Source organism: Sabethes cyaneus, chromosome 1, assembly GCF_943734655.1.
Source record: "Sabethes cyaneus chromosome 1, idSabCyanKW18_F2, whole genome shotgun sequence".
In the NCBI taxonomy this organism is placed as follows: domain Eukaryota; kingdom Metazoa; phylum Arthropoda; class Insecta; order Diptera; family Culicidae; genus Sabethes; species Sabethes cyaneus.
In genome coordinates, this window is record NC_071353.1 from 68,954,759 (window position 1) to 68,967,982 (window position 13,224).

Below are 13,224 nucleotides of genomic sequence, written 5' to 3' on the forward strand. Positions count from 1 at the left end.
CTTGCTGGTACCTATATGGAACTCGACTTTAAATGTAATATTTTATTGAATTACCAACAGTGGGAATGATGAAAATGGATAATAAAGGTAAGAAAAAGTATTACCTTTCACTTGATATATATTGTTTCTGTTTCAGGAGATTATTAGAGCTTCGCAAGTGTATTTATGTCTACGAACTGATAGGTTATATGTTTGGTTCTTGGCGCAGATTATGCTAATCACGAAAAAAAATTTGAAAACACATTGGAAAACACTGAAAATAATTGGTGATTCTCTATCCAGCTGCAGTGCGCGCGAGTAACCGTATTACAAAAGTTGGCGCGAGTGTTGGAGGGTTAATATCTTTTGATCGACAAAACTGATTCTTCTGAAATTTTGCAGATTGATTTGCAGTTTGATAAACCTTCGGAAGAATTTCTTGAAATTGAAAATTCTATCATCTGGTGCAATTTAAATTTTGATTAATCCCCCTAAAAGTGAAATAAAAAAAATATTTTTCTTCAGTTTCAATATAACACATTGATGTGTTCTGCAAAGTTTTAGAGCATATTATTGTCAATTGCAAGGAAAATTGTACCATCCAAAGTGCGATAACGCTCATAAAAGTGCTATTTTGCATTAAATCGTTTCGGTCTCTTCGGCGCACTTATTGCTTGGAATATAACGAAAAAGTGCGCCGAAGATACTGAAACGATTTAATGCAAAATAGCACTTTTATGAACGATATCGCACTTTGAATGGTACAATTTTCCTTGCAATCAGCAATATTACAAGAAATTTTGTTGAATACAGTAACCTTCTATCTATTCAGCGAAGATAGAAAAATCTTATTCATTGTACACTCTTAAATGATTCTACCTGTAAATTGGTCAGATTTAGTTAAAGTTAGGTTGAAACTACTCAAAATGCCCTTAAAGTGTACAAACTCAGATTTTGAGTATAGTTTTTCAACCAAAAAATTGGTAGTAGGAGCTTAAAATTGCGTTATTTGTCATAGAGAATAATTCAATTATCGGTAGCAAGCAGCCAAAATTGGTTGAAATTTTTACCCAAAGTTTGAGTTTGTACACTTTAAGGGCATTTTGAGTAGTTTCAACCTAGCTTTAACTAAATTCGACCTATTTACAGGTAGAATCATTTAAGAGTGTAGGGTAAGGAACGAGTTAAGCAGTGTTACCTATTTTAATCAGTTGAACATAAATGATCCGAAAATGCACTTTTTTATTCATATTTTCAAAATCTTTTGATAGGATCATCGTCACAAATCGAGACTAAATCAAACCACCAAAACAATAACAAAGAGCAGGGCGGCCAGTTCATACAAGCATATCTAGGGTTGCTAGTTCTTCTTTATTCTTGTTTATTCTATAAAAAATCATCTGACAGCATATGGTCTTAATGATCTAAAGTAACGTAATATATCACATGCTTTTGTAAATTCGCTGACGGAAGGTATTTGTAGACACGTTAAAATCGAATAAATGATAAGCCTCTTGGAATCGTCCGCTCACACTCAACATTGGGTCATTATTGCCATATACAGTATTTCTAGGAGGTTGTCGTAGCCACTGTCTGGGCCTTAGAATGCACTGTGGTGCGTAGATGTGAATTTGACCAAGCAGGGCGGGACTATCAATTTCACCTTGTAAAATTTTTGCACCAAAAACAGCTTGGTTGGCATTTCGTCGATCTTCCAATGTTTCGATGCCAATCAATGCACACCGGTGTTTATAAGGAGGCAGGTCTTGCGGATTCGTCCATGGAAGATTACATAGCGCGTATCGAACAAACCTACGCTGCACAGATTCGATTCGGGAAATCCATAACTCTTCATATGGCGACCATACAATTGACCCGAATTCGAGTATAGATCTAACTAAAGAACAGTACAATGCGCGTAGACACAGTGGATCAGTGAAATCAACAGCAACTTTCGAAACAAAACCAAGTTGGCGATTAGCCTTGTCCACAGTAGCAGAGTAGTGCGCTTTGAAGGACAGTTGGTAATCTAACAGAACGCCTAAATCCTTAATTTGATCGACACGTTTCAAAACAGTTCCGTCGATGGAGTAGTTGAACAGAATGGGATTCTTCAGACGCCGATAAGAAATCACACAGCATTTTGCTATACTAATCACGAGATGATTCAGCCGGCACCACCTGGTAAAGCTGTCAAGCATATCCTGTAGAAGGAAACAATCATCTAGCTTGTGGACGACGAGATAAATTTTCAAATCATCCGCGTAGATCAACACACAACTGTTCGGTATAATCGAAGAGACATCATTGAAGAAAAGAGCGAATAGAAGTGGTCCTAAGTTACTTCCTTGAGGAACCCCGCACTGCGGACTGAATATTGTTGATTCAGCCGATCTTATCTTTACATATAGCTGTCGGTTTGCTAAGTAAGATTTCAGCCAATCACAGAGTCTATCTGAGAAGCCGAGACGTCGAAGTTTGGCGTAAAGTATTTCGTGGTTCACTGTGTCGAAAGCAGCCTTGATATCCGTGTATATTGCATCAATTTGTACACCAGCATCCATCTTGCTGATACAGAAGGAAGTAAACTCACAGAGGTTCGACTCCACAGATCGCTTGCGAAAGAATCCGTGCTGAGATGATGTAATATAGTTTTTGCATGCTTCAAAAATCACTTTGTTCAGTATGGTCTCTAAGCATTTCGACCCGGCTGACAGCGAAATTATCCCACGATAGTTGGCAATATCCGTTTTGTCTCCTTTTTGTATACCGGCGTCAAAAACGAGCTTTTCCAGATTGTAGGAAATGTTCGACGTTGCAGTGAGAGATTGAAAATCGCTTGCAGAGGTTCTACTAGTGCACCGGAACACTTTTTCAGCACACACGATGGGATGCCGTCCGGCCCAGCAATATATGACGACTTCAACTTCGCGAGAGCCGCAGCTACCATCTCGGAATGAATACTGAAAACATCCACGTCATTCAACGTTGGGGGGAGCATAGCGAACAGCGTTGCTTATATCTGGATCATGGAGGGCTGCGGTAGAGTTGAATACATTCCCGAAATGTGAAGCAAAAAGTTCGCACTTTCCATCGACAGTGGAAGCGGTTAGATCACCTAACTTCATACACGTAGGTAGACCATAATCCTTCCGCTTAGAGTTTACAAACGTCCAGAACCGTTTCGGGTGCCTGCGTAAGCTACTTTCTGTCAGATTGAGATGTCGTCTATACAGCAGTCGATTGTAGCAGCGGTATACTCGACTCGCTTCCTCAAATTGGCATTTGGAGAACTGGTTTTTATGCAGACAATATTTCTTTAGCATTTTAGAACGTTGTCGTTTCAGATACCTTAACCGCGCATTAGACCATGGTGGATTTTTCGGAGGTTTAAATGGGGGTACCACCTCAGAGAAACAGCGACGCAATTTATTATTGAAAGCAGTGACAGCGTCATCAACATTCACAGTGGCGTATACATCAGACCAATCCATTTGGCAGAGCAATCCATTGAGGGCGTCAAAATTAGTTTTACGGAAGTTGTATTCGGATGCATCAACGTCATTGGTATGAGCAACAGCGGGCAGACCCTTGATGGTTAACAAAAGAGCAGGATGATCAGGATCCAGTCGCACAACAGGTTCGGGAGCTTCTTCGGCAGTACTACTACTAGTGATAGAGTCAGAAGTGTAAATCAAGTCAAGAATTCGGTCCCTGGAGTTGCGAACTGCATTACGTTGTCTCAAACGGCAAAACGTCAAACCATCGAGTAATGTGCGACAAGCTGGTGTAAAGTACGATAAAAGTGGATCAGCGAATAGGTAACCACCTGTAGTTGCACTCCATTCCACGCGAGGTTGGTTGAAGTCACCAAAGAGGATTATCTCATTACAGTCAGAACGGTTCACGATTTCAACAACAGTGTCCAAATGCAATTGAATGTGGTCGCAATCCTTGCTATTGTTCGGCGGAATATAAACAACACCAAGGAAAATGACCTTGTCATGAAAAGCGATTTTGATCCATAAATTTTCAACGGCTTGTCCGCAGGATAGATGAACAGGGGCCGCATTTATGCTTTTTGCAACGGCTACTAAAACTCCTCCACCTCTTTTCCGTAAACTATTATGCGCACCACGATCAACTCGGAAGACATTATAATCATTGCTGAACAATTGGCGAGAGGCGATGCGATCGTCAAGCCACGTCTCAGTAAAAACGTACGCGTCGTACGAGAACTCTGAGGTACTCAGAAACACTTCGGAGATCTTGGACTTCAATCCACGGACGTTCTGGTAGAAGATGCAGATGGACTCACTGGAGGTTTTTGGCTGGTCACTTGCCGTTGCAATAGTATTCAGCACAGCGATCGGACCGTTAGTGGCGATTATGCTGGAGCGCAAAGAGTCGACACGCGAAGAGATATCACATTGAAGTATTGAGATGTTCGAAGTGTTTTCACTGAAATTTTGAAAAACATCAGGGCGGGAAAAGGTGGGAATGCACGAGTACTTGCCTGAGATAGCAGGCTGGAAAACCCCTTCCAAACCACCGAATACAGCACCGGGATCCCAGATAACACAAAATCGTAATAGAAAGTTCATAATAAATCGTTTTCATGTCAATTTCACATTGGAATTGTATAATAATTAGAGTATGTCAAATCGAAGTGAACAATAAGTTGTTTTGCAGTCGTGCGTGCCTTCATATACAATTCATGACTGTCAATTATAAAGCGGTATAGACGATTGCAATATTTGATTATATCTTAATCATATATTCAGGAGTATTTAGTTGCGTGTTATAAAAACTACGCAAAAAAGAATTACAAATAATTGTCAAAGCTTTCGCACGTATATCGCCTCCACTTTGGTACATATATGTTCTTATATGGCGTGAAATATAACTTTTTCGTTCAGATATGATTTCGTATATTTCAGTTGCAATCGAGATATACAAACCAAATGGTTTACTGGGATGACTCTGTTGGCAGGATACTGTTTCATCGATGCTTGCAGAATCATGAAGAATGCCTGACGACTTAACTGTATCGGGGTCAAAAGGGGCTTCCATCATGCTTTGCTGCGTGCATCCCGGTGTTGGCGATGACGAAAATGGTTGGCCTATGTGTCCACCTCTATCGGTTGAACAGGAACCGTGTCCACTTGCGGCATTTCTGGTGAAACTTCCTTCGACGAAATTCTTACAATCCTTGTAGCGTTTTTTGTCCGATAATCCTCAAACAGATGAAAACGTATATTTTCCCGCCATGTTTCGCAACGTAACGCCTTGTCCTTAAACTGCTGCTTGACCCCGATTTTGAATGAAAGTTAAGCGTTGCAGGGTCCTTGCCCATAGGGATCAGCTTCACAACCTCAGGTTGTTCCTCAGCATTGAGCACAAGACATTCAGTGACGACAAGGTGAGTTAAAATAGGTGATCTAGTTTTCACAGTTTGTAGAACAGAAGTGCGCGGTACGATTGGTTAGCAACCATCGACGTTGTTAATACATTCAACAGTTTCCGCTTTGAAAATTTCGGTGATCGTCAAGGGTAACCCAGCGGGGGTGAAAAACAAATTCGAACATCAGAAAACCTCTCTTGACTAACCTTGGCCCTGGTGACGAGACTAGCGATTTCCTTTATAGTGGTAGAAGGATGAAACGCCAGACAAATATATCCATGTCATGTCCTCACTTTGTTTTCCGTCGAGATTAACGGATTTGATTTTATGAACCGCTTTGGTCCCGTAGGTGTTGGCGTTCAGCGTAGAAGGTGGACTAACAGGATTGCCACTGTTTCCCCGGCGTCGTTTCGGCGTACTCTGCGGACCATTCGAACGAATAACGTTAGGCCACGGTATAGGAGTAGCATATGACGTGCTAGAATTCGATTTAGCTGTTCAAATTAAAAACGAACCCCGTTAGTTTGCATGAGAAATCGTTCAAACGAACGGGGGTCCACTGTACCGTGTGCCCCCGCTGGAATGACCTTCCTTAATCTGAACGTTTTTAATCTGAACCCCGTTGGTATGAATGCGTTCACATTGAAAACTGATCAAGCGTCACATACAATTGACGGTTAAGTTGACCGGGAAATTAAAAAAAAAGCAAAAAAACTTAGTACGTTTCCTCTTGCTCAGCAGCTTTGGCAATATAGCTCCTATGCAACTTATCTCTCTACAGCACTCAAAATAGACCATTTTAGTTGATACTGTCGAGCCAATTTCCTTTTCTACAATCTGGATGTTTAGAATTCGCGCATATTCGCAATGTTTTCGGCATGTGATTTTCTATAAGTGCGAGCAGCCTACCAAATCTTTATCAATGGCGCGTCATCGCGAATTCGTACAGAGACTATAGATTACAGAGGCGCCGAGACACTCAAAAACCGCTAAATTTTGAACGAAAATTGAGAGTTACCTTTATTCATGATGGTACTCTCCGTTTTGTTTCAAAATTTTGCAGATTTTGAGTGTCTCAGCGCTTTTGTAATCTACACTGAGAAAACTGGCTAAATAAATTATATGTGCCTCGCATATAAAATTTTGCAATTAGCTTTCGCACTTAAAATTAATGCCTCACGTCCTTGGATTCTATATTCAACACTTAAAGTACATACATGTGTCTACGCATATAAAGCCTATAAAACCTGCACATACAATTTATTACAAGGTCGTATATAACGTTTAAGAGCATTACAAATATGTTTTAAATGCACACAATATAAATTTGATAGCTTCAAGTAGTTCATTTTTATTAAAAGAAGTTATAAAAATATTCTCAAATTTTACTCAATATTTAAAAAAATCTACCAATTAGTCAACAATTTTTATTGATTTACAGAAAACGTATGACACATTTACTTCATCGTGTACGAGAACTGAATATTCTGTCGAAATGTCAGCATATTCATCAACTGGATTTGTACTTCTTGTTTTATCCGTTTTATCCTCGTGTAATGATCTGAAACGTGTAAAGCTCAAAACTAAATTGTGCTTTTCAGGCACCCTCCAGGCATCTCTTTTTTCAGGCACCACACTCAAAAAATTCGAAACGTTTTATTCATGTTACAACGTGTAATCTGTTTCATATGAAAGATTTGGGATGTTTTATACCGACAAATTACTTAATCCGTAATCCTACTACATATAAATTTAAAGCATCCCCCTTATACTTTTGAATCATGATTCCCATAACACATCAATTATTATTATTTTTCTTGAAATCAATAATGCACGGAACATTCAAAGCATACCGGAAAAATATTACGATTTATTTACATTGGTTTTTACATTATATGTAGTAATGAATATTAAACGTAAACAAAACAAACATGCATCCTATAAGTACATCGCTATAACTTTCACTTATTTTCACTATAAAACACTTGTTAATAGTTCATTTTATAGAATGCATTTGGTAAACAAATTATCGTTATTTCTTTTGTTCAAATAATAATTAATTGCCATAAAACATATTAGTTAAATGCCTATGGTATTAAATAGCATTTTACATGCAGGCATATAGTTTAATTGACTAAACTTATAACTATTATTAGCAAATCATTACAAATCCGTGCAATGGTTTAAAACATATTGATTTTATGTGTGGCATCTATGGAATGTATTATCGCCAATCCAATCCAATTCATTCGGTACCATTTCTACTGAATTGAGTTGCCACATTTTTTAAAGGGTTACCGAAAACGTCATTGTCAAGTCAGACCGCGCAGCGCGAGTACAGTCAGTGCTTTTCCGTTTTTCCCCGCGTTGTAAATAAAATACATCCTCGTCAATATTTCGGTTTCGGATTGTCCGTAAAACATCTCTTGTATCAATCAGCAACCTCATTCGGGCTGATAGGTTGATTTAGGTAATTATAATTTAAAAATAACTAATCAAAATTCATTTTTGGTCCGTGGTGCTCTGCGACTTTCCGGTTTGTTGTTCTTGCTGCTTTCAGTATAATGGCTGTTGATTCTATGGTCATTTTTTTGGATTCAAGTGATGTTTCTTGGAGGCAATTCTTCAGTGCTAGTGCTCTGGATGAGTAATGTAATACTGGCATGGAAATTTGGAGGGCTCCCGGAACGTTACCGCAGATAATAGAATTACCAATTCGTTGTGTGCGCACCAAAAATGCACCGTTGACGAACGTACAGAAAAACATCCTAGAGGACCAAAAAGTACACGTACATGATGAAAATGGAAGAATGTATACCAATCCAACACGGTAGCATCGCAAATTAAGAATCAACCGTCGTTTAATGACTTTAGCAGCAAATCCTATCACAAGTTTCATCATCAGGTAAGTAATTTTATCTCCTGAAGGAAAATATATGATTTTGATCTCTTTTTTCTCACACAGTCTTATAATACAACTTTAATGGTGGAATGTATGCTACATCTCCACAACTATGTGGTGATACTTCGGGAAAATCGTAGGCAATGGTATCATTTCCGCCAAAGACATCCTGCACATCTCGTATAAAGTTGCCCGCTACGTTCTCCGCACAATCTTCAGCAGGTCCCTGCGATAACAGGACATCAAAGCTAAAGTGGCCAGCTTGATCGAAGTGCTTTGAATAAAAGATTGCAGCCCACCAATATGGTCCATTGGAGTGGCCTTGTTATAAATTATGTTTTTAATTATATTTTATTAAATTATATATCAATTTATTGATAATATCTCAAAAATAAAGAAAAAAATAATATTTAATAATTATATTTTATTAAATTATATTTTTATTCTTTAATATAATTTAATATCACATCCAATGTAATATTACATACAGCAAATGAATTATCAACTTACATTTTATCGTTTTAATCATTGAATATTACGTTGCAATTCATAATTTATAATATTAAATTCTGTTTGTATTTATATGCACGGAAACGTAATATTAATTTTGATACCCATTAAAAGGTAAATATTTATGTGATAGGTGATGAGATGTTATGTAATCCGTAATAAATGTAAAGCATATTTGCGTTATGTGTGGAACACATAAGGATCATGGTTAAACGTCATGTCAATTTGATGCATAGAAAATAATACTTTGTATGTGTAGCATAATAAATTGTAACGGGTATAATCTATTGCACCGTTTTATTAGTGTATCCCAATAGCATATACGTTTATATTTTTTTGAGTGCAGGTATTTCAGGATTCCCTCCTCGCCTCCAATGAGGTTTAAAAAGGTGTGGCAGATGAAGACATTTGATGGTATTAGTAGCGAAAAATCAGAAAACGACGTCAAACTTCAAAAACAAACCGCGTCGGACAATGGGGTTTGTTTTTGGAGTTTTACGTCACGCTTCATCGTGATTGGTCGATTTACGATTTCACCCACACCATGATGAAATTTCTTCATTGCACTAACACCACTTAACCAACTTTGCCACACCTGTATATATCACATTGCCTCGCCTCGGTTACTTGTTTTAATTGTAACCCTGTAAAAGAAAAAAAAATATTTGTATTTAAAATTATTTTATTTATTATTAATACCTACAGTTTTCTCAACTATGTGTTGAATCTAATCCTGATTACTTTAGAACTCCTGCATCATATCTTCGTTTTGATAAAGAAAATAAAATATTAAAAATAATCATTTATATAAATATATGCAACCTTACCTTGAAAATATTAAGGAATTCGGCTGACAGTATGAGACTCTGCCCCATCAGCAGCAATGTTCTACAGACTGTCCAGGAATTATGCTACCGGTTCATATACAGTTTAATTTTATTAGCAGTTGAATATACTTTTTTGCTATTCCCCAAAACTAATACGCTGTATTCCACTATCCAATAAGAATTATTATTATGACATTTGCACTTTATTAGAGTAGTCATAGTTTCTATGTTCTATGCTGTTAATTATGAATTGGCGTACATAGATTTTATGTGCGCCTTATTAAACGAGACTCGAAAGTTTTATATGCGAGTTGCATATAAAACTAATTGATGGTTTGATTTCAGTGTAGGGTACAACCACAGACAAACAGACGAGACACTCGCGCTAATTTCATCGTCCTATCAAAAACTACTCATTTTTCAAAAAAGCATGTTTCGCAACATGACCACACCGCGGCGCGCGAGTTGCTTCGAGTTTTTAGTATAAAACCATACAATTGTTAAAAACCCTACAGAATAAAACCCTGCAAATGCAAGCTACTCCGCAACATGCATAACAGAGGGCGCTAGTGTGCAAGCAAAATGTGTAGGACGATGGTTTTTAAAGGATTTTCTTCTATGTGCCTTGTCAGTTCATCAGTGGTACCGTGGACCCCTGTTCGTTTGACCGTTTTTAATCTGAACACTGTTTAATTTGAACCCCGTTGGTTTGCACGACGTGCAAATTAAAAATGGTTCAAATGTCATTCTCAATATGGAATCATTTGCTTATGCAGACAATGCACATAAACACGATTTGTTTGTACTGATCTAGCGTGTTTACTCTGTTTCACGTTGCGTTTTTCCAACGATTATGATAGAAATCCGATCGTAGAATGAAATATTCGCTGCTAGCAACTGCAAACTAATCAAACCACCAAAACAATAACAAAGAGCAGGGCGACCAGTTCACACAAGTTTCTGCATATTTCGGGTTACCAGTTGTTCAAATTAAAAATTAACCCCGTTAGTTTGTATGAGTAATCGTTCAAACGAACGGGGGTCCACTGTATAACCACAGAGAACAGACATCCAAGCGAATGGTCCCCACTTGGATAAAACTAATGTCAAATTAGGTGGGAAACTATAGTGATGATGTCGCTAAAGGCGCATAAAATTCTACACTAAACTCACAACAGCTAGCTTCTGGCGCTAGCATAACGCTTACAGTGCATATATACTAGCGCCAGAGAAGCCAAAGGTTGTCAGTGTGCAAATCAAAAGAATCATTTAGTTGGGAAACTATAGTCACAGACAAACAGACATAACTCTTGGAAGAAAAATCAACAAAAATGATCGTACCTCACATTTATTCTGTGATCAACAGACATTTGGAATAAATAACAATCTGGATATGTAATTCCTTTTCATGATAATTTTACCACAGATAATGGTCGTACCGTAAATAGTTATGCTGCTGTTGCCTGTTATTGCCAATTCTTTTGAGAACCAGCGATTTAAATTAAAGATATCGAGTTTCTCAAAGCTACATATAATAATAACATCCTCAAAGAACCTTCCTCTGAAGCTTTTATCTTTGATAATTCATAAAAAGCTGCTAAAGATTTAGAAAAAGCTACTCAAAAAATGTTCTTGATTTGAGATGGCGCCTCTCTATCTTTAACAGGCTCTCTAGTCGTTACTCTTTTTAAGGCTCTCTAATCGGTGTTTTGACAAGTCTCCTGTTCGATTGGACTTACTTTTGACAACTGATTCTGTTCGATTGGAATTTTCGGTTTACGATGGCGACTCTCTAAGGCTCTCTACCTCGAAGTAGTAAGTATCTTTTATGGGGAATTCCCCTTCTTTCGTCAAAAAGCGCCACTTTGATCAAAACGGAGACATTCCCAACTAAGCCCAAATTTGAAATGACGGTTTAATCGGTACGATGAATGGAAAACGAGTGTTATGTCTGTTTGTCTGTGCTATGACTGTGGTGGTGACGCTAGCATATTAGGTTATTTTTAATTTGAAATTTTATCCAAGAGTTCCCGAAAAATTTGTTCCTGAATGGATGTCTGTTCTCTGTGGTATAACTACCAGTAGTAGACACTTTTAGTGCTCGTGTTGACTTCTTCTATGGATTATTTTAAACTGATATTACAGAATACCCAACCAATAGCACTTGCAATATCAGTAACATTCGATTAAGCTAACAAAATATAAACCTTTGTTGCAAATCACTATATTTTTCATATTTTCCGAAAATAGATTGGAATTTCCATTTTTCTTTAACCTTCCTAGTGCATTGGGGTCGTTTTCGACCCATCGGCATACTTACAAAGCTTGATACTCAGTAACGGTACGAGCTAGAGACTTGAAATTTTCTGACTTTTCCTAACTTCGGAAAATTAGTATTGTGGGGGAGTTTCAGCTTTCAGCGACATCTAGAAGAGCTACAGCAAAAAAAGTTACATATTATGCATTAAGGGTCGAAAACGACCCAAGTTTTGAAATTGCTCTCATTCATCCATTTTCAATCCGAATTTCGTTTTCTTTACCTCGTTTGAAAGATATGGCCAAAAACTAGCACCCAAGGTATATTGGGGAATATTTGTTGACTGATGGCCACTTCTGCGTCGGTTCCGGAACACCCACTACCAGGTCCCGGGGAACATTTTTATATTTTGAGATAATTCATTTTGCGGCACAATAAATCGCATTGGCTTAATAAAAAAAAGACTAGTGGAAGTACAATGGGGACATTTTGGACCCGAATGGCCACTTCCCAATCGGTTACGGAACATCCGGTACCTGGTTTTTGAGGCCATTTTTGAATTTTAGGATGATTTCTATTGCGGCACGTCAAATTTCATCACATTGATAGCATAAGACTATTGAAAGTATAATAAACACATGTTGAAGGCAAATGATCACATCAGCATCGGTCCTGGAACATCCGGTACCCGGTTTTTGGGGACATTTTTGTATTTTAGGATAACTCATAATGCGACATATCAAATCACATCGGCTTGATAAAATAAGACTGACGGAAGTAAAACAATGTCATTTAGAAGCCAAATGGCCACTTTACCATCGGTACTGGGTCATCCGGAACCAGTTTCGGGGGACATTTTTGGCTTTTGATATAATTCACCATGCGGCACCTCAAATCACATCGGGTTGATAAAATAACAACAATGGAAGTATCATGGGGCGTCAGTCGCATATAATCCGGTATCCGGTATTTATACCGGGGCAGATAAATTACCCTGTAATCCAAAAATGTCCCCAAAACCCGGATAACGGATAGTCCGGAACCGATGGTGAAATGGTAATTTTGGCTCCAAAATTTTTACATTGTACTTCCATTAGTGTTATTTCATCAAGCCAATGTGATTTGATGTGGCGCATGATGAATTATCCTATCCAAAAATGTTCTCATATACCGTGCACCCGATGTTCCGGAACCGATGATGAAATGGCCATTTGTCTTCAAATGGTCCCCATAGCTCTTGTAACTGTTTTATTTGATCAAGGCGTTGTGATTTGATGTGCCGCAAGATGAATTATTTCATAATCCAAAAATATCCCGCGGAACCAGGTACCGGATGTTCCGGAAC

At 38.1% G+C, this 13,224-nt stretch overlaps 1 protein-coding gene and 1 long non-coding RNA gene across 2 annotated transcripts; one reads left to right on the plus strand and one right to left on the minus strand.

Annotated features, from left to right (window-relative positions):
* Positions 1-1,421: 1,421 nt before the first annotated feature.
* On the minus strand, positions 1,422-6,849 carry LOC128745791 (uncharacterized). Its single transcript, XM_053842867.1, has 3 exons — positions 6,845-6,849; positions 2,988-4,440; positions 1,422-2,942 (listed from the first exon to the last, which is right to left on the minus strand). Exons 1-3 carry the CDS (start codon positions 6,847-6,849, stop codon positions 1,422-1,424), a joined length of 2,979 nt encoding a protein of 992 aa, XP_053698842.1.
* A 913-nt stretch (positions 6,850-7,762) lies between these two features.
* Positions 7,763-8,574, plus strand: LOC128732721 (uncharacterized). Its single transcript, XR_008411834.1, has 3 exons — positions 7,763-7,853; positions 7,944-8,288; positions 8,349-8,574. It is a non-coding gene; the product is annotated as an uncharacterized LOC128732721 (long non-coding RNA).
* The last annotated feature ends 4,650 nt before the right edge of the window (positions 8,575-13,224 follow it).